This window comes from Athene noctua, chromosome 2 (genome assembly GCF_965140245.1).
Source record: "Athene noctua chromosome 2, bAthNoc1.hap1.1, whole genome shotgun sequence".
Taxonomy (NCBI): domain Eukaryota; kingdom Metazoa; phylum Chordata; class Aves; order Strigiformes; family Strigidae; genus Athene; species Athene noctua.
The window spans coordinates 120,544,558-120,567,380 of NC_134038.1; the positions used below are offsets into that span (position 1 = coordinate 120,544,558).

Here is a 22,823-nt window from a genome sequence, read left to right on the forward strand (position 1 = left end):
TGCAGCATCTGATAAGTTTCAAGGAAAACTGTAGAGTGGAAAGGAGCCCTTTTTAAGACAGTCACTTCTTTATATTCTCTGTAAAACACTGATCTTAAAACCTGAGACAGGATGATATCTTCAAAGTGCTACAAAATCTTAAAGATCAATTATGCCTCTTTTTTAAAGATTTTTGCACAGTTGGTTATTCTGTAGTTTGCAAAGTGACAAGCTGTTTTTCTCTGAAGGGGTAAGCAATGCCAGTGGTGTATTACAAGAGGAACTGTTCGTGAATCAAATTGCAGAGATCCTAAGCTTCACTGTAGGTATTTCCTTAGTGACTGCCCATGTGTGTTTCATACTTCTGACGCTTCAGTGGATTGAGTCTGAAGGAAGCTTATTTGCCACAGTTGCATCCCTTCCTTTCTCCTTCTCTCCCCTCACCTCCTTGCTGTCTTGCTCTCTCTCTCCGCCTCATTTTCTCTCATGAACTCACCCTCACTGTATGTTCCTTGGAAGCTGTTAGATGCAATATGATAATCTTAGTGTGATTTCAGGGAAACAACAGCCTTACCCTTAGCATGGTTAATATGATTGAACAACTGCAGTAATTTAGCAACTGTCTGTTTTGGCTGCAGGGGGGAGCTGGCCAGCTGCAGGGTACCAAGCGTTTTGCATGGCCAGACTGCCTAATCCTGCACAAGATGGACGTGTTGCCCTGCACAGCTTACAGGTGTTCACATGAGTTAGGGGAAAGAACTAACAGGACACATCATACTTTTGCCTAACTGTTATCTTCTCCATCTGCCATCTCATGGCAGACATTCCTGGGAGAGATCATAAATTATCACTCTTTCCTCCTCCATCACGTTGACCAGGAAAGTGTAGTGCGTTCAGCCAGAGGGGGTTTAGTTGAGATTGTTCTGTTGATTTCCCCTGCTTGCTCTTGGGCAGAAAAGGAAAGGAAGGAAGTTGCTGGGATTTCCAGTTCCTCCCCAGAGATGCCCTTGAGTCAGCTGTATCTGAGCTTGTGCTGTATGTTGCATAGGATTTTGTAGCCCTTCACTGTTAGGTTGATGGCTGGAAAGGGTTTCTTTGTTTCTTTCCTTCTAGATTCCTGGGGCAAAATGATGTCTAGAACAACTCTTTCCCACACATCTGAAATTACTTGGGATAACTGCTTTGTCTTTTCCAATGATGTTGTACAGGCTTTATCTAAAAACCTGTATATGGCTTAATTTGGATTGATTTAAGCTGGCTGTATGCTGTTCTGCAGAGGAAACTTTCCTCTCCTGACCTGAGTTATAACAGTGTTATCTGAAGCCAGCAAGAGAGCTTCCACTTTCCTAGAGTTCTCTAATGTCCATGGCACGATGAAGGATGGTTAGGATTAGTTCACTGCACTACATCACTGCTTCCACAAGTTTGGTGGGGTAAAGGGACAGGTCTAGTCTAGCAAGGTGATTATATTATACTATAACTTTGCAGCTTTGATTAACATGCCAAAAAAGGCTGGGAGAGGTTTCCAGCAACTGTCTGATTAGATGAATATTTCTATATTTTCATTTGGTGCTACAAAATTGTTTTGAGTGTATTTCTGAGTGTTTGCATCTGATGAGTAAAGCTTTGACAAGTTTGTGGTGCTTGTGGTTTTTGTCCATAGAACAGTGTTTTAAGGAAGAAAATAATTTATCTGAGGCAGTTATGTTTATTAGACCTGAGATTTTCAAAGTGTCCTAAAAGTAATTCCAAGGTTTTGTCAGGTGCATCTTCTTTTGGAAATAAATAAATAAATAAATGGGCATTTCTAGTCTTTTAAAAACTGGATGCTCTAAAATGTGGCATCCTTTACCGTAATTAAATGAACTAATAATGGTTGTGGTTTATCTTTTCTGATTAAAACGGAACTCTGAAAATATAACAGAGCACATAGCTTTGGGAAATCAAGTGGTTTTGTTTATCTCTGTGTAAGGTTTGTGTTCTAGATTTAAAATATAATTGCAGAGTCCCATGCATGCAGGGCAGCCATATCACTTGGTTTTCATTTCCAATGTTGAATACTTGCAGTTTACAGTCTGTAATCCTGCTGTACCTCGTTAAAGATACCAACAAGTAGACCAGTATTTTCATACCCTAGAACCCAAATCTAGTTGAATGCAGTATTTGATTTTTAGGCAACCAGAAATTAGCTTTTTGAAATGCATCTTGTTATTTTTCTTTCAGAAAACGTAAGTACAGCAATATTTATCTTCAGCTCTTTTCCATTATAACTGTAAGTGTGCAGTCAAATGTCTGCAATCAGTTGAGGAAGATAACTGTTAATAAATGCTTATACTTCCAGAGTATACGTGTGCAAGTTTAGAAAGTCTGCTGAAGTTTTGTTAAAAAACGATTTAGAGTTTTAACATATCAATGATGGTAAATCGACAGAACTAGATAGATGTACTGAAACTTTGATTGCCACACTTATGTTTCTTAAAGCTGTGAGGGATGTGGGGATTTTGGTTCGTTGTATTAAGCTGCAATAAGATATCAACCTTAAAGATACTTAAAGGTATAAAACATAGATATGTAAATTCATGGTCAGGCCAGCCTGCAGGCAGTGCTGTGTTGCTTTAGTCTGAGTGGAGTTTGAACCGAAGCAAGGACATGCTTGGGTGATTTGAAATGCCAGCAGGTCAGGCTTGGCTCTGCCTGCCATAGTGCTCTCTAAACATATTTTATATTTCAGAAAGTGAAATTTCTATTTTCCACTGCTGTCTCTGTTTCCTGGGTACTGTAGCAGCTGCACTCACTGACCATTTCTGCATTGCAGTGGAACAGACTGTGGAGAGCCTGTGTGCTGGCAGCATCTCTAGGTTTTCCTCTCTCCTACGCAGGTCTCACAAGGCAGACAAGAGCTTGATGCACCTGTACAAAACTTGCTGAGCACAGACCCTGCCTGCTGGCCTTTCTTCTGGTGGATGTTTAGACTTTTTTTTAAAATCCTTTCTGTTTATTCAACATAGGAGCTGGTGCTTTACAGAATCACAGAATCATCTAGGTTGGAAAGGACCCTGGAGATCATCTAGTTCAACCGTTCGCCTAGCACAGTTCCCACCTACAGCATATCCTTAAGCTCTAAATCGACCCTACTCTTGAACACCTCCAGGGATGGGGACTCCACCACCTCCCTGGGCAGCCCATTCCAATGCCTAACAACCCCTTCTGTAAAGAAATGCTTCCTAATATCTAGTCTGAACTTTCCCTGGTGCAACTTGAGGCCATTCCCTCTTGTCCTGTCACTTTCTACTAGGCTAAAGAGGCTCATCCCCAGCTCTCTGCACCCTCCTTTCAGGTAGTCTTAGAGGGTGATAAGGTCTCCCCTCAGCCTCCTCTTCTCCAGACTAAACACCCCCAGTTCCCTCAGCTGCTCCTCATAGGAAATGTGTTCCAGACCCTTCACCAGCTTTGTAGCCCTTCTCTGGACATGTTTGAGTAACTCTATGACCTTTTTGTAGCGAGGGGCCCAAAACTGAACACAGTAATCAAGGTGCGGCCCCACCAGCGCCAAGTACAGGGGCAAGATCCCTTCCCTGTCCCTGCTGGCCACGCTATTGCTGACACAAGCCAGGATGCCATTGGCCTTCTTGGCCACCTGGGCACACTGCTGGCTCCTGTTCAGCCAGCTGTCAATCAACCCCCCCAGGTCCCTCTCTGACTGGCAGCTCTCCAGCCACTCCTCCCCAAGCCTGTAGCGCTGCTGGGGGTTGTTGTGGCCCAAGGGCAGCCCCCGGCATTTGGCCTTATGGAAACTCCTCCAGTTGGCCTCAGCCCATGGCTCCAGCCTGTCCAGGTCTCTCTGCAGAGCCTCCCTACCCTCGAGCAGATCAACACTCCCACCCAACTTGGTGTTGTCTGCAAACTGACTGAGGGTGCACTTGATCCCCTCGTCTAGATCCTCAATCAAGGTGTTAAACAGAAGTGGCCCCAAAACCGAGCCCTGGGGGACACCACTCGTGACCGGCCACCAACTGGATTTAATTCCATTCACCACAACTCTCTGGGCCCAGTCGTCCAGCCAGTTTTTAACCCAGTGAAGTGTGCGATTGTCCAAACCTCGAGCAGTCATTTTTGCCAGGAGAATGCTGTGGGAAATGGTGTCAAAAGCCTTGCTAAAGTCAAGGTAAATTGTATCCACAGCCTTTCCCCCATCCAATAAGCAGGTCGCCCTGTCGTAGAAGGAGATCAGGTTTGTCAAGCAGGACCTGCCTTTCATAAACCCATGCTGACTGGGCCTGAGCATCTGGTTGTCCCTCATGTGTTACATGATGGTGTTTAGGATGAGCTGCTCCAGCAGCTTCCTGGGCACCGAAGTCAAGCTGACAGGCCTGTAATTTCTCAGATCATCCTTCTGACCCTTCTTATAGATGGGCGTCACATTGGCCAATTTCCAGTCTGTCGGGACCTCCCCAGTCAGCCAGGACTGCTGGTAAATGATAGAAAGTGGCCTGGCGAGCACCTCAGCCAGCTCCTTCAGCACTCTCAGGTGTAGCCCGTCTGGTCCCATAGGCTTGTGTGTGTCTGTGTGATGCAGCAGGTCACTGACTGTCTCCTCCTGTATTGTGGGGGTGTCGTTCTCCCAGTCTCTGTATTCTGTCTGTGGAGGCTGGATTCCCTCAGCACAAGTAGTCTTGTTATTAAAGACTGAGGCAAAGAAGGCATTAAGCACCTCAGCCTTCTCCTCATCACTTGTTACCAAATTTCCTCCTGCATCTAGCAGGGGATGGAGACTCTCCCTGGACTTTCTTTTGCTACTGACATACTTACAGAAACTTTTCCTGTTATCCTTGATTGCAGAGGCCAAATTAATTTCCAGTTGGGATTTAGCCCTTCTGATTTCCACCCTGCATATCCTCACAGCCTCTCTGTAATCACTGTGTGTGGCTAGCCCCTTCTTCCAAAGGCTGTAAACTCTCCTTTTCTCCCTGAGTTGCAGCCAAAGCTCCCTGTTCAGCCAGGGTGGTCTTCTCTGGTGTCAGCTTCTCTTAGAGCACCTGGGGACCACCTGCTCCTGAGCCATTAACACTTCCTTCTTAAAGAGCGCCCAGCCTTCCTGGGCCCCTGTACCCTTCAAGCGAGTCTCCCAGGGGATCCTTTCAAGCAGGTGCCCAAACAAGACAAAGTCAGCCCTTTGGAAGTCCAGGATGTCAGTCATGCTTAGCTCTCTCCTGACCTCTTTAAGAATAGAGAACTCTATTAATTCATGATTGCTGTGCTCTAGTTGGCCTCCAACCTCCAGGCTGTCCACCAGCCCTTCTCTGCTCACAAAGAGGAGATCCAGCAGTGCACCTTCTCTGGTCAGTTCACTCACCAGCTGCGTCAGGAAGTTGTCTCCCACACATTCTAGGAATCTCCAGGACTGGTCTCGTTCTGCCGTGTTGTTATTTCTAACAGATGTCTGGGAAGTTGAAGTCGCCCACAAGAATGAGGGCAAGTGATCGTGAGATTTCACCTAAGTGCCTATAAAATATCTCATCCATCTCTCTGTCCTGGGTGGGTGGCCTATAGTAGACTCCTACTACAACATCTGCCCTGTTGGCCTTCCCCTGATTCTAATGCAAAGACACTCAACCCTACACTCTTCACTACACCTGTGCTCGAAGCAATCATAACAGTCCCTAAGATACAGCGCCACCCCACCACCTCTCCTTCCTTGTCTGTCCCTCCTAAAGAGCTTGTACCCGTCAATTGGCACACTCCAGTCATGGAAGACATCCCACCATGTTTCTGTAATAGCCACTACATCATAATTTTCCTGTTTTATCACAGCTACAAGCTCCTCCTGTTTGTTACCCATGCTGTGTGCATTGGTATAGATGCACTTCAGATGGGCTGATGTTTTGCCCCCTTCTCCCTTCAAATTGACTGCATATTAGATAATCTGTGTAGGCTACTACCGTTTCCAATATAAGCATTAGGTAGTGTGGCGTGGTTTATGTTCTCATGTGAATGAGGAATGGAGTACTGTGTTGCTGTGTGAAAGGCTTTCTTCTGTATAATTCAAGCTAATGGGGTGCATTTGAAGGTAGTAATTCCTGACCTATGTGGGAGTGGGTACTTTACCCATTCCTGAGTTTTTCCTCAGTTCCTGGAGTGACTTTTTAAGACTTTTATAATTCCTGAGGTGTAACCATGAGTTGGATTATTTTTAACCCTATTTTGAGCTTATTTTGCTTATTTTATGAAGGAAGTATTTAGAAGATGGCTTATGTTTTCAAGATTTGGCTTTTTACAATCCAATTTTGTTAATGTATTTACATTGACTTATTTTGTTGGTGTGGCTGTAAACCAAAAAAATGTAATAAGAATGGAGCATCTTTTAGTCCATTGAACAATGTTAATCCAAATTATGCTAACTCTGAGACAGACTCTGGATATATTATTCAGACCTAACTAGCTCTTAACTTTGTGCCTATAATGGCAGACACATTCTTGATCACTACATATTGAAATGAGCAATTTACCATTTGAAGTTAATCCCTATTAAGGGTAAATTTAGTATGTTTTATCATATATGTCCTTTGTGGTTGTTGGTGTAATGGGCAGAACAATCATTATGTTAAAATCTTATACCACTGTGCTAAAACTATTCTGAAGGATGTTTATACCTCCTATGATCCAGAGGAAAGGAAGCTTTTTTAACCTCTGCAGAATGCCAGTGGTGCTTCTGCCTGTTTCAGCAGAGTTTATCTTCTGTTTATTTGTGCTGAAAGGTTTGCCAGCTGCTAGTCTGAAATATAAACTAGGCACCTAAACAAGGGCACAAGGCAGGAATGTGAATTTCTTCAGTGCATCATGGTACGCAAGAATGTAAAGTATATGGATCACTTTGGGCGTTGTATCTGTAGCCATCGTGGGAACAAGCAGTGGATGTACTTGAAGTATTTTTCTTGGCTTCTGTTTCATTACTGTAGAATGTATAGAATTTTGGAAGTAATTTTACAATAACTTGTAGAGTGAAGGGAAAACCACTCTTGTATGACTGGGAATGTTTTCAGATTAATTTATCCATGGACAACTTCAATGTGCTATTCAGAGAAAATACAGATTCTTTAAGTTGTTTTCATTTTTTAAAAACTTGCTTTGAAATGGCAAAGATGCATACACCAAAACACTATAAATAGGATTTACACTTGCTGTTTTATTTGCAATACATTTAAGGTGAACTTGACTTTGTTTCACAAAGCATAAACAATTTGCATTTGTAAATATTTTCATCTAATAAGTATTTCCTTGGCTTTCCTTTGGAATGGAACCATGAGATAAACAAAACTGCAGATAATGAAGCCAGGGCACTTTGTTCTTCATATAAATATTTCCTATATTTGTTTAGGTTTATTTAAAAAAAGAAGTAGTGCTTCTTTTAGTTGGAAGCATACCTTTTCCATTCTCCTGTCTTGTTCTGTTTTTCTTATATTTACGAGGAAGTTTGTAAATTCTAGCATTTATTTGAGGAACAACTGCTGATACCATTATCCCTGCTATCTGAAGCTTACTAGATTTTCATAGTGGCCTGACAGACTGTTCTGATCAAACTGCTACTTGTTCTGTTAAAACCCAAACATTTTAAGCCTTTATCAGCAGAGCCTTGTAAAGCTGCCTTACAGTCACTGGCAAAAATTGACAATATAATTTACTGTGCAGGAAACAGCAGGCATTTTTCCACACTCAAAAAAATATTGGGCTATAATAATATAAAACAAAATCTGTTTTTGCTTTTAAAAGATCATGAAGCATTTCTATAGCCTGTAATTAAAAAAATCTTAATCTAAACTTTGTCTTCTTTCTAACATTTCCTTTGTAATTAGACTTGCTGAGGATTTTCCATCAGGGCTTTTTCAATGAAATATGCGGTTTCTGCTAAGTCAACATTTTCCACTGAAAATTGTTGGGATTTGCCTAAAACTGTTCATGTTTTGCATCTGGAGAACCCAAACACAAATTCGAGGTCAGTGAATATCTGAGCTACGTTTGGGCTGTTACTGTATCCCAGGCACTTGGAGGACCTCTTTCAGCCCTGTCCCTTTAGGGACCTGTCTTTCTGAATACACCAATGTCTATTTTTGCTCATGTCCTGGGAGACTGTTCTCCTCCTCCTTATGAAAGAGTCTCACACATGGTAACACAAACGACAATATCTGTTCAGGAAGTGTGATTTCCCATGATTTATAACTATTTACTCATCAGTGGTCTTTGAGGTTTGCTAGTAGGACTGGTACAGGAGTTGTGCCCTTATATTAAGAGATTTTACTACATAAACTAGTTTAATGTTATTAATATGGTGAGCTGGAGTCCATTGTACTTCATATGTCAACTGAAAAGTTACCTACATAATCCTCATTTGCAAAATTAAGATGCCATTAATTTGAAAATTTGTAAGAGCCTGCTTGATTTTAGATGGTATGATGTGAAATATTTCTTTTTCCTCTGAGTAATATATGCAAATTACTGCAACAGTAAGCAAGGACCACAGCATTTATGGCTTGATATTGGTTGATGGATAACCTGTAGATGTTCTGAGCATACCAGCAATGAAACTGGGCAAGAGGAGACCATGCTAGGGAGACTTTTGCTGGCAAGTGAATGAGATCCTTCTGCCCAGCGTTTCCTGCCTTTAAACTATTTGCCACTTTGGGAAGCCCTCCATCATGCATTTTGGCAACCTTGTTAGAGGAAAAATAGATTTTAGTCTGAACTTTTTTCCGCTTTAGACCTTGACTTCCTATTTCCATTTCTGCGTGCACCCATAATTCAAAGGTGTTTTCTATAAAAAACTTCTTGTGGGTGTGGAGTGCTGGGAGAATATGTTGCTGTCTTTATTTTTGGAATGTTCATGTTACTGGAATGGAGTAAGTAAACCAAAAATGTAATAGCAAAATAGTCCTCTTAAAACCAGCAAGAAAAGCATTGATTTTTCACATTTGACAGGCAGAGAAATTAGAAAGCAGTTGTGGCACACTTTTAATGTGGTAGGAGCTGACAGAGCATACATATAACAATATACAATATATCATAAGCATAGATAGAAAATGATATAAAGGAGATGAAAGAATACTGCATGAATATATTTAAGTAATAACCATCATGTTACCCTGGAAATTCTCTCAGGTCCGTCTCATGTGATAACTCAGCTGATGACCAATGGACAGTTTGTTTGTCAATCTTCTTAGACATGGATATGAGAATGCTCACTGGCAGCCAACATATGATAAATAAAGTGATAGATATAATAAACAAAAGTGAAGCCAGGCAGGTTGGCAGCAGAAAATACAAGATTTGAAAAGTAAATCAAAGAAGTTATTTGGTTATATATACAGACTTTCCCACATGAAGGAACCAACTCTAACCCATGTAAGAATGTTGAATTGCATACACATAACTATAACATTCACATACAGCGCATAAAAGTTGGCAAGATTACTAAAGCTGGTAATTTAGGAGGAGGAAAAATCACTATGGATAAAATCATATCCCATTCAAGTAGCAATTCTATTCAGCTAGTGAAAATGGAGAAACTGCACAATACGAAGCAAATAGTCCCTCTAAGTTGTAATCTTTTTATGCTGCTTTTTCTTTCATTGGTGCTTTACCTTTGCATTTGCCAGATAGTGTTCTATTTGAACTCTCCATTCATTTATTCAACAGTCTCCTCTTTTCTAGTCCATTGATAAATCTTCAGTACTGGTCCAGTGTGGTCCCATAATCATTTTTCTCTCTTTTTGCTTATTCCTGGTTTTCTGGTCAATGGCAAGACACTCTTTCCATGGTTATGTAACTTATAAATCTATAAGTATCTTTATGACAAATATTTTAGAAAATTGTAAGCTGTTTTCTTATACCTGCTATTTTGCTGGCCTTTTAAAATGGAAGTTCCTATTTAAGAGGCAGGACTTACTCTGTTCCACCACATCTATTTTAATATTTTGTAATTCTTTAGTTTCAACTTTATTAAGTACTTACAGAAGATTTACTTATATGTAATGGTGAAGTTAATATTTACTGCAACTTTCCAGTTCTCCAGAATGATACCTGAATTTAGTGCAATTGATATGTAGAAATACTTCTAGTGTTCAGTATGGGAAAAGTCCAAATCTGGCAAAAGTAATTACCTTAAAAACTAAACTGTTTCAATATTTTTAGTTAGGTGTCCATGTAGTATGAGTACTCTGTAGCTGTATTGAAGAGCTCCTAATCATCAATGAATATATGTTGTTATTTTCTGGAGGAATTAAGTATGTCCAGATTCTTTTAACTTCATGAATCAGTAGGTGTTTTTCTTTTCTTTTTAAGACTTTAGACATCATGCTGTTGTCAAAAAAAGGCCGGGTCATTTCTAAAAGACACTTTTTCAGACAGGGCAACTGCAACCTCAGCTTTACTTTTCTTAGGTTTGTATTTTCACTTGATTTCTTGAGGCGGTGTGGGGTGGGATGGGATGTTTTGAGATGGTTTTCAACCAAAAAAAGATTCATGTTACCACTGTAGACACTTAATATTGTCAGGATGCTGCTACTTATTAAAAAAAGGAATTGATCAAGGATTGCTAAGGTTTTGGAAGAATGCTCCTGTCTTGGCACTTTCCATTCTGTAAACCATCTATTTGTGGAGCCATCTTGGAAGTTACTTAAATAGGGCTTAAAGCTTCATGAACACTTTAGCTACATGAATCATGTTGTGAATGTAAAACGCACTTTGTTCAGATTCTTCACCATTGATTTAAAATCAGAGCTTATTCTGCCATTATCCACAACTGAGGCAAAACATAGGGCTGTCATCTGGAAGAATATTAACACTTTTACCAGATGACATGGATGGGCTGTATGTTTCTGTGAACACTGAGAACAGTTCAACTTTGGAAGCGTCTCCAGGGGCTGTGAACAATGAGCCAGCGGAAGCAGGAGTCTAAAGATGCAGAAAGTTCACTTTTCTGTTGGCTGTTGCCGTCTGGCTACCAGCTGCAGGTAAACCCATCAGTTCAGATTGGTGAATCTGAAATCGAGAAACTGCATTTTCAGGCAAGGAAATTACCCTTTTGTGAAAGGAAGTTCATATAGTCATGAATAGAGTCCACCATAATAAAAGAGGAGAAAGTAATACATACTGAATGTTGATACAACTGAGATGTTGCTGTGCTAAGAACATTAATATATGGTAGATATTAAGAACACAAACCCACACACGTACAGTATGTGTTTTAAATATTTTGAATCACTACTGTGACCCAATTGCATCAAAGTCAAATTGGAAGAGAAAGGGATTTAATTGCCACCTGGACAGACCTGAACTAGAGGGCAACTCTGGTTTAAGTACAGATGGGACAGTTGCAAGTAGGGAACATTTTTTCTCTTTTGTACGTATGTAACTGCTGTCTTCTCATACAGTATATAATTTCTGGAGATTTTATAGAGAATATATAAGAAAAATGTAATATGTGAAGGATGGAAAGAAATAAATTAACCATGATTTTTTTCCACATGAATTAGTACACCCATTGGTTTCCTGACTTCAAACAGAACATTATGCTTAATTTAAAGGACCTTACCATCACTGTCAGAGGTTTTTTGCTTATGTTGACTGAATAGTGTAAAGAATTTTCAGTAGCAAAAGTAAAACATGCTCATTTATTTGGAAATTAACTGATTTATTTAATATTATGTACTGTATGTGTTAACTTGGGAATTTTGTTCAGAACAGAAAATCTCAGATTTCTGTAGGAAAGTAATTAGATTATTCCACCATCAGACAGAATAATACTACTTTTTTTGCCTAGTAAGTGGTTACTGGAGCTTGTGTACTCACTCACTGGTTCTACTGCCAAAAAAACAACTTCAGTTCACTGTTATCCCAGCCATCCTCTGGTCACTTCAGCAGCACTACCAAGTTTTTCCTGCCTGTAGTTTTATTACTTGATTCTGCTTCTGGATTATGCTTCCTGCTTTAGCCAAACTGGAGAATTCAGCTAATATGGTTGTTCTTGTCTGTTAATTGAGATGTCTGTTCTCACCTGTCCTCTTGTTATCTTGTCAATCCTTATCTTGCATCAGGATTATGGTTGCACAATACTCCCTTAGCAGGTAGGGTTGGTGGGAAAAACCTCCTATGCACTGCCCTTTTCTGATGGATGTTTTACCATCCATTTGCTGGAGTGGAATTAGTGGGGTGGAATGTACTAATTAAGTACATCAATGTAAAATCTAGCTTATGTACTCAAGATGGTAGGTTTAAAGACTAATTTTCCTGGGGAAGAAGAAAGGTTGTTCCCCCCCCCCCAGTTCTTATTTCCTTTTTCTCCTGTTAATTTTGTGCTGCCTACCAGTTGTTCTTAAATGTATAGCTTGATTCTGAAACCTTATATTTTCATCCCTTTTTTCTCCAAACTGTTTTGAAGTCAAATTGCTCTTCTGTGCCTAGAGCCTGTATGCCATCACCATTATACTTCAGCTTTCTTCTGGTTTTGTTTTCCTGCTTTCTAAATTCTTGCACATGTTTGGCTGTTATGACTCCTATGCTTCTCCTTCCATTCTGATGGTCTTGACAGTCTTTCCTTCAGTGTGTTCAGTCTCCTTCCAGCTTTTCTTCTTTGATATCTGTCACTGGATGACTCTGCTCACTTGATTTTAACTTTATGCAATCTACTTATAAGTCTGTCTTTCTAGTCTTGCATAATTTTTCCCTCCAACATTTTCATCTTGTCTTTTTGTGTTTCTTCTGTAACCTTATCACAAAGGAAAACATAATATGGCTAGAGGTCTCTGGAGGACAAGCTCTGCCAGGCAAATTCGGGGGCGTATTGCTGTGGTTGCTGATGAAGTTACTTTTCTCTTCTGGTGTAACTTCTCAGTGCCAGCCTCAGTGGAAGTTACTGTCACTATAACAAAGCAAAGAGGTGGGAAAATCTCTCTGTTTTATCTGATAGACTTAAAGTTGAACTGCCTGAGAAGGTGCTAATGATTCAAGCTGTGGACTGGGACAGCAAAGTCATGGGCCGTTTTGTTCCATTTTGCTGACTCTGCTACCAGGGCAGCAATATACTTCATAATGGGCAAGGTAACCAGTAGCTGGCTTGCAGTGTCAGAGTCTGTCACAGCTGTTGGCTTTCATAAAGGTTGGTTTGAGTCCTTATAAATTTCATGCCAATAATCTTGACTATTAATTATTTAATTTTCTAATGTTGTTTTTTTCAAGTACCATAAAGAGGCTGCTTTTGTTTCTTTGTCCATTCTGTCTTGTTTCTTTATTTGACTTACTGATTTCTAAAATGTTTTTCTAGACTAGTAAATGCAAAATGTTTTTGAAAAGTAAAGCCTAAATTGAGATTTTTTTTCTGTTTTGATTATGAGAATTTATAAACATAAGGAACTGTGTTCACAAGTCAGGGGCTACTTGGGATATTTTTACTCCTACAGATCTCAAAATATAAACAGAAGCAAAAAATAACAAAATTTGTCATTGTTTTAGAGGAGCAAAAGTGTAGTCAGTGTAGTTAAATGATACACATTTTTCAAAATATAGAACTGTTTTCATTAATAACATTCTCAATTTAAATAAACATTTAAAGTTTTGGAACAGTTTAAGAAAAAGAACTTTGAATGTTTCCAATGTCAGATTTTCTTTGTGTAAGTTGATAGTTTAAAATTTCAATTTATAAACTGTGAAATGATCAGTGATAGCTTTAATATGAAAAATACAGCACTAGTTATTAGACGTTTCGGAGGTCTGATGAAAGTATGCATTTCCATCTAGATCATGTCTAAGAATTTAGCTGAACATCAATATTTATATTTAGGTAGTGCAGGAGTTTGAATCATACCTTCTTTCAAGTTCTAAATATGGACCATGTTTACATTAGTGAATCATAAGCATAGAACTTGGAGCTGAAATAAAATCTTTTTCTCCAGAGGTGCTTAAGTATACATGACCCGATTCTTGGATCATACATGCATAGTTCCGAAGAGCTGTGTATTTGAAAACAACAAAAAGAAAACATTAAAAAAATTCATCTGCACTTCTTGCAGTTTCTTGTGATAGGTAAAAATTAGTTTCATGGAAGTAAGTTGATTGCTTCTTGTGTACAAAAAGAGCACATTATTACATTTACATTGCTTTGTGCATTTACTGCACGCTTATTCAGGGTAAATCTGGTTCATCATAGGATCCAAGTTTTATTTCCTGGCACTTGCAATTTATTTGCTTTTAAATAAAAGTCTAGTCTGATACATAGTTTTTTGGACTAAGCATACATTATATTAATTGCATGGTACAAAGAAGCTCTGAAGAAACGTCCTTTAGTCTGTGAATATGGTAATTTTTTCATGTGTTCAAAGCATACGGAAGTTCTCTCAAGCTCAGGCTCTGATCACTTTTAGTTGAATACATAAAGTGAAATCAAAATGGCTTTATAACTTTTGCTTGCAGATTAATTATTGCCCAATGTCTCTGCTGCTGACTATTTCAAGAGCAACTACAGTGGACAGAGGAGTGTGTTAAAAGAAGCAATGATGGAAGACAAGCAGGAAAGAAACTTTAGCATGTTCAGTGTACAGCATGAACAAGTTTGTAATGACAGAAGCTCTTCTGGAAGCTTGACTGAGAAAAGACATATAATTTCTGGCATTCATACTCTTACCTAAAATACACATCTTTGCACTGAGATAAAGTAGTACTAGAGTTTGGGGAAAAGATCTTATATTGAAAACTGTAGTACATTGTGGTTTAATATGGTTTTGGGGAGGAGGAGGGAAGGGGCTGATAACGTTTCAGTTGTGAGTAAAGAAAAGCATGATAAATACCAGACTTTGATTGGCATTGGTTTATAATACTTGGGCTGCATCACTGTTTTGTGTGTGGCATCCAGGATCCTGATCTGGCAGGCAGAGCAGGGAAGTGTGTTATTAACACTGGTGGCATAATTCAGTGTAGTAGTGGAGAGAAGCTGTTTTGCACGTTTCATTGTCAATGGTAGGTTCTTTTGAGTATGTTTTAAGTTGCTGCCTTTTATCCTGGAAGTGATGTTTTAGATTATTTTCATCTGTTTTCTCTATCTGCCTGATTGTTTTTAAACTGCAATATAGAACCTCATTAAATTGAACCAGTCCATGAATGTGCCCTAGCTTTATGTGGAAAAACGTAATTGCAGAAGACTAGTTTTAGAAGTCTTAACTATAAGTAGCCTGAAGTAAAAGCAAACACTGCTTTTGTTTTAGTGTATCTTTGATATTTCACATACATCTTTAGGGGACTGCATGGCTTCTACATATGTAATGCTTCATAATACACATTTCCAGGAGGAACCTTAATTGCTAGCCTGAGGTTTTTAGTTCAGATCTGAGGTAAAACTACTTGTTGGTGGAGGAAGCTGGTAATTTTTGATGGTAAATAGTACAAATTCATAACTGTGTCTTGGGAAGAAAACCAGAAATAATTAGTGTGTTGAAATGTTTTTATTGAATTGTACAATATGCATAAAAATTAGTAAGACAACAGCAAATTCTCATGAAGCAGGCATGAACTTCCTCTGTGCTTATTTTGTTGAAGACCTAACTTCAGATTTGAACTTTAGAATTTCAAGATTACCATACACTTCTTGCCTTCTGCTTTTGAAATGACAGCTTGTAACATTGCCTGGAAATTGTTTTCTGTTGTCACAGTCTCCTCCATTCAGGAGAAGAATCCTGGAATAGTGTAATGGAAGTGTCATGCTTTTTAAAAACATTACATTATGCTTGAGAACATACATATGCAGTCTAATATTAGCAAGTAAACTGGCATCAGAGAAATGTAGCCATTTTCTGTTCTTAGTTAAGAAGTTTCTTCTTAAGCATTATTGTAATTGTTATAATAGATTCATTATTACAGTCATTGATATGGTACTTCTAAGATGCCTACAAGGTTACAAGGTTAATGTGTTCTGCTTTATCCTAAACATCTTGATGTTTCCCAAAACACCTTATTTTTATTGTAGAGAAGATCATCAATTTGCAAAGTACTTCTGCTATTGAGAATATAACTTTTGTAATATTGAACCTCTGGGGAAAAAATATCAGGCCAAAATGTAAAATACTCAAGTATTTAGGAGCAACTACTTGAAAACAGAAGCAACTGAAAGCAGTAGACAGGATTATACGTATGGCTGTTGCTCTTATTCCTGCTATAGCGCACGGTTTTCACTACAAAAGTAAAAGCATTACTTAACTATTTTTCACCAGTTTAAAAGGTATTTCAAATAATGAAGATTGTTCAGAATAGAGAATAACTTTGAGGTGTGTATCTAGAAAGAGCTTTGAATTTTAGATTATGGCTGAGATTTTTTTTTAGAGCCTTAGAATGAGCTTTCTAATTTTCTTTGACTTTCAAGATTTTTTAATTTCTGCAAGTTCATAAATTATTTTCAAAATTGCACCTTTTGTCAGGCTTTGTTATGCTTTTCTTTGAAAAATCTCTTGTTCAAGCTGTGCATGCACTGGGGGAGTAACAGAAAGAATGGAGGCAAGACATAGAACAGGTGGTTGATAAGCATCTGCCTGAACCAATTAATTTCTCCAGTATGTTTCTCAACTTCAGCTATGAATTCCATAGTAAATTAAAAGTTCCTGAGAGAATTTGGAACTTGTATGGAAGGGAGCTAGTATGAAAGGGATCCAGTAACCAGGTAAGCTTCCAGAGTTCCTCAGAAGGGAACGGCAGGGCAACAGCTTAATGTCATGCATCTCATGCTTGAACAGAAGTACTGAAAAATACTGCTTATTTGTTTCATAAGACTGCTTACTGTATCAGATAAACTTTTTATCTAGGACAAGTAGAAAGGTGTTATTACTTTAGGAGACTTGGGTTTTCTCCTGTTCATAATTCTTGTAATTTCAAGCTAATGTGGAAAGCACTTGGTATTTTCATGTGTATGAAGACATTGTTCTGTATCCACAATTTACTAGATGCATACATAGTGTATATGGAAACATACACTTTATGGAGTTGTTGCATCCATTTGATGTGTTAAAATTGTGTACAAGAATTACATTCAATCTACATGCATCGTGCTAGTAGTCAAGCTGTAAATAATGTCCTCTGCTTTGCCTTTCATAAACTTTTCAGATTCCAAATAATATACTGATTATTAATGTTTCCAGGCTTTGCTCTCTGTACATGATACTGTTGCTCAGAAGAGCTACGATCCTGTCTTGCCCCCCATGCCTGATGATATTGATGAAGAAGAAGATTCAGTCAAAATTATCAGGCTTGTCAAAAACAGGGAACCATTGGTGAGCAACTGTGTCTTTTGTTTCGGGGTTTTGTGTTTGTGCGCAGGGTGGGGAGTGTTCAGATTATGAATGTGAATGGCTGACATTAACTTGAAATGTGGATGGGCAGATATTATGCATGTTTATTCATAACATTCAATAGTACACGTGACTTCCATTCACAGTCATTATTAGTAAAGCATATGAAATGAATAATAAGTATGTGTTCATTCATGGTGTTTGAGCATTATATATGTGGGCCATTCTGAGCATTTAGATCAATAATATATTCATCTTTTATCTTGAATTCAAATCATGAACTTGTTTTAAAAGGAGAGAGGGAGAATGAATCCCCAAAGAAACCTTGACCTTTGTTGTGAACTGTGCCTGTTAGCATTCATGTAAAAAAATGTGACCTTTTGATACACTGAAAAGAAAGCATAAAGACATATTTTAAAATACTTGAATTGAAATCTAGGCAAATTTAAGATGTCTGTTGTTGTACTTTAGATTATGAATACTAGAAAGTTAATATCTTCATGGGGATATCTGGAAAAATGAAAGGTCTAAACCTAGGTTGTATTACAAGAATATTAAAATTCTTTACTGATTTGGTTATTTTTATTTGCTGTAGAGTGGGAGTCATCTTGTATAAAATTTAACAATATTCTTTTTCTCCTGCAAACCAGTAAGAGCTTTGTTTTATGTTATACTGGATATTTGTTTTAATGGATAGCAATCCTGAAGAAATATCTGCAAACTTACTCTGAGAAAGCCGTGATTTTGTACTTGAGATGACAGCGGGAGAGCAATACCTCTGTTAGATGTACAAGAGTAACTTGTCCCACAGTAGGCATCTTGCTATCACTCTTATTCTTGATGGATTTCTGGCATCATTTAATAAGAAATAAGTTTTGGTATTGACTGACTGTAGGTGCCCATGGGCATAATTAGAAGGTTGACCGTATGGAAAGTTTTTACCTTGTTTAAACCTTTTTTTCCCCCTAAATATTTAAATCACAGCTTTAAGTTTTCCTCTTTTTTTTTTTTTTTTAATCAAAGAAATTATTTTAGGAATAAAACAAACTTGCTTTAGGATTTAGTATCAGAAAAGTAGTAATTCTGAAAGGTGTGAAGAAATTTGAACATACAGTATGAAATGAGTTCTAACTGAGCAGCTTATTTTTAGTGTTAGTGAAAACACCCTTGTTTTTTCTTGAATTTGTCAGAAAAATCTTAAGAAAATCTTAATTTACATAGTTTCATGTTTCAAACAGGATTTGTTACTAAGAATTTTGTGAGTTAAATACCATAAATTAATAATATCTTAAAGTGGATTGGATAAATAGTAACTCTGGACAAAAAAAAAACAACCTGGGAGATTTTCTGAAAGCTTGTCTATGAGATGCATACATTGTATATTGGCTTTTGAGATTTAAAGCCCTCTTATATGGACAAATAGAGTTGCCTAAGCCAAAGGTTATCCTTAGACAGTTTGTCAAATTCCACTTTTGCCCATTCACTCCCGTGGATACTAAACTCTTCCAGGTATCTATGTCTGTTGTGGTTTAACCCCAGCTGCAGCTCAGCCTCACGCAGCCACTCACTCACTTTCCCCAGTGGGATGGGGGAGAGAATCAGAAAGATGAAAGTGCAACTCATGTGTTGATATCAAGACAGTCTAGCAGGTAAAGCAAAATGCATGCATGCAACCAAAGCAAAATAGGCAATTCATTCCCTACTTCCATCGGCAAGCAGGTGTTCAGCAATCTCCAGGAAAACAACACTCCATCATGCTTAACCATAAATTGGGAAGATGAACACCATTACTCCAGATCTACCCCCTTCCTCTTTCTTCCCCCAGTTTTATTGCTCAGCACAATATCATATGGTATAGGATATCCCTCTGGTCAGTTGGAGTCAGCTGTCCCGGCTGTGTCACCTTCCAGCTTCTTGTGCACCCCCAGCAGCCAAGTTGCAGGTGGGGTGAAAAGCAGAAAAGGCCTTGACTCTGTAAGCACTGCTCAGCAATAACTAAAACATCCCCGTGTTATCAACACTATTGTCATCACAGATCTCAAACAGCTGCCTATGAGTTACCATGAAGAAAATTAACTCAACCCCAGCCAAAACCGGTACAATCTCTTAAAAAGTGCATCCACACCACAACTCTCGCGCTAAGGAGGTAACAGGTTTTTTAGAACTTTCTTTTACTAGACAGGACAGCAACCATGGAAAATGTAAAAAATATGAGAGAACTGAATTCTGCAGTTTAAGATTGCATACTTTATTTATCAAGGTAAGAACAGCCTTATAATGGAATCTGTGATAGACCTTTTACTAGGAAGAGGCAAAGGGTGGGAGCTAATTGCAGTCTACAACTACTTGAGAGTGGGGAGCTCACAATGACAATAGAGTCCAACTCTTCTCAGCAGTGAAAAATGCTAAAACACAGGGCAATGGCCACGAGTTGCAGCCCTGGGAGGTTTAGACTGAGAATTAACAGAAGTATTTTATTAGGTGGGAAGTCCAGCACTGGAGCAGACTAACTGGAGATGTGGAATCTCCAACCTATACCATAAGGCACTGGCTAACCTGATCTGGCATTGACAGTAGGCCTGCCTTGACCTGGAGATTGGCCTGCATGACTTCTAAAACCTGCCATTTAACCAACATTTCTAAGGTTGTACCTTATCTGTATGGGAAAGGAGTATTTGTGGTCTTTCCAAATCCCCAGCCTATCTTGATGTTTCCTTTTTGTTGGAGAAGAGCTTGTGATGAGTTCTGGTTTTTGTGTTACTTGTTCTCCAGGAAGACTTCAAATAATAGTGTATAGCATCCTCCTCCTCTTCTATAACCCACCTACAACCCATTTTAATAATATTAACATTCACACCAGCGTAAATTTATTTGTAGCAAATTTATAGTGACTTACTATGACACCATCACCACAATACATAACAAACCTAGTATTTGTGTCTTTGTCTTCCCTAGGGTTTTTTTCCTTTAAGTAGGGGCGAGAAGAAACATGGATAGAAACTCAGATAAGGTCTTACCAAAATACAGCAGGGCAGAACAAATATAGACACGTTTATGCTAGGTATATTAGATCTACTGCATTTATGCTTCCTTAAGAAAGGATATACCATGATCTATGTTTACTGAACTATTTAAAATTTAATTTTCTATATATTTTCATGTCTTTTTAATTGCTTTTCTGTCATAGCTTTTATAAAGTCTTGGATATTCTTAGTACAGAGTCTCTACTTGTTAAGTTTATCTAGTCACTATTCTCCAGTCAAAAAGTCTGACTTCCACTTTCATTGTTATATCAGGATTCTTGCTACTGAGCTTGAGATTGGAGGTACCTTACAATATTTTTCTGGTGTGGAGATTGTCTGGTTTCTTGACTTGAAGATACTGAGCTCTTTGAACTTTTCTTTCATCTCAGATACATTGTAATTCTCTATTTGTACACAAATAGTAGATTTTTTTTCTGCAGAGCAGTAAGCTTTACATCAGTTGCACACCCTGGACGTTCTTGAATTGGGTATCTACTTTGGGTGACTTTCAACAGTACTCTCTGTGAAGCAAATTAGGCACTCTTAAATTCTTTGGAATATATCTAGTGACCATTTTTATATAAAACTGCACCACATTTCCTCTTGTACTTGTTTGTGCTTTTCTTCAAGTTAAGCACCTCACTGGTGTTCTGAGCTGGTGTTAATCACATATTAATGAAGCCTGAGTTCCCAGGAGTAATCATCTCAAAAGAGGAGGAAACACATGGTTTGTGGGAAGGCCTTCTGTTTGCCAGATTTCATCAGTGCAGAAGTCAGTGCGGAACTCCATTTTTTTGGAAGAGATGTTTTAAACTTTGTTAATCCTTCCATAGAGACTATTTATGAAAAAAGATGTTTCTACTTCTCTTTAAGTATGGTTCAGAGATGTTCTGAATTGCTCCATTCAGATAAAACCTCCTAACACAATTTCACCTTGCTTGAGAGAGACACTTCTAGAATGGCATTTACTAATGCAGCATTTAGGAAAAAAAACCCCACCAAACACCTGTGGAAGGATTAACAAAGTCTAATCAAGAGAAAAATAGGCAGCTCCAGAGAATGAACTGTGCCATTTATTTAATTAAGATGCCTGTCTTAATGAAAAAATGATTCACTCTCTGGAGCTGCCTGTTTCTTTTCATTAGCTATAAGAGGAGTGTAGACACTTATGTTGAACTAGATACCTGATATCCCTAGCTGAGCTTGAGTGAAATTAATTGTGATGGTTTAAAAGAGTCGTTTACATGTTCTGCCCATGCAGATTCTACAGTTCTTGCTCACCTCTCACTCTGAGTCCCAGTAGGTCGGTTATTATTAGTGAATGCACCCAACAATTTTATAGGTGGGATTAATTTGGGTGTAGGGATAGCTTTAGTGTGCATAGTCTATATATATGTAGGCATCAACTTTTAAATAGCTCTTCACTGTAAAGTAGGTAGCTGATATTTGTATTTGCATTTTCAACAGAGGATGAATTAAAATAAGGCTTATTGAAGTACTTATTTGCATTCAACATCCGCATGTGCTTTTGTCAGAAAGGTATGCAAAAATATGACTGATGTTTCAAACTCTCTTAGTAATTTATTTTACAGGCTAGTATTTCTTTAAAAATAAAGGCTTATAGTGTTTATATTCTGGAACCAGCAGATAAATGCATGACCTAGTAAAGCTCACATCTGTGAAACCCTGAGTGATGCTCACCAATCGGTGTTACTACATTAAAAATTAAGAAAAAACAAAACCAAAACCAACAAAAAACAACCCCAAAAACCCGTGAAAGCCTTGCTGAAAGAGCTTGTATTATTTTTAGTGCTTTTGCATAGTATACCTTTAAACATTTTCTCAGTCTGATCACCATATGGCTCCCAAACTCCTTATTTTTCCCTTTAAAAGTATTTTAAACTGAGCTATGCTATTACATCTGTATATGTCTCATTTAGGGTAACTTACACTTTTGGCTAGCAACACTGAAAATATTTTCCAGCTCTCAAGGTCCAGTCTAACCTTCTTCCATTTTTAAAGCTCTAAATGAGGAGCTGCACTGCACATGTAACTGAAAGTACTGGAGCTGAACATCTCATAAGGAGAAATTCTTGCCAGATTATATATACCTCATAGTTTAAGCAGGCCTGGCAGCAGTACAAGAGAAGCTGCTTTTTCAGAAAATCAACTCTTCAAGTTTTCAGAAAGAAATCCACTTGTGTTTGATTTCTTTTTAAGTGTTCTAAATTGGGAGGGAAAGAGAATTTAAGGAACCATCTTTTTTCTTTGTGTACTGTAAGTACAACAAAAACATATTAACTCAAATAGTGCTTTTTATGGGCCTGCCCATTCACTCTGAGTTTGCCATAGAGGAGTTATTGACAGTGAGCTAACTTGGGTTAAATAATTTTCCTGTAAATTAAAACTTGATTTTGTGCTATGTTTGAAAATTCTAGTTTGCTTGTTATCTTTACTGGGGCATATTCAAATCGGCTAATCTGTGCTAGGAAAATTAATTTTGTGC

At 38.3% G+C, this 22,823-nt stretch overlaps 1 protein-coding gene across 1 annotated transcript in view; it reads left to right on the forward strand.

Moving 5' to 3' along the window:
- The window catches only part of MPP7 (MAGUK p55 scaffold protein 7), a 164,798-nt gene that overhangs the window by 98,966 nt on the left and 43,009 nt on the right, over window positions 1-22,823 (forward strand). The window contains exon 6 of the mRNA XM_074900069.1: window positions 17,145-17,276. Within this exon, the coding sequence (XP_074756170.1) occupies window positions 17,145-17,276 (132 nt within the window). The remainder of the gene's footprint in view (window positions 1-17,144; window positions 17,277-22,823) is intronic.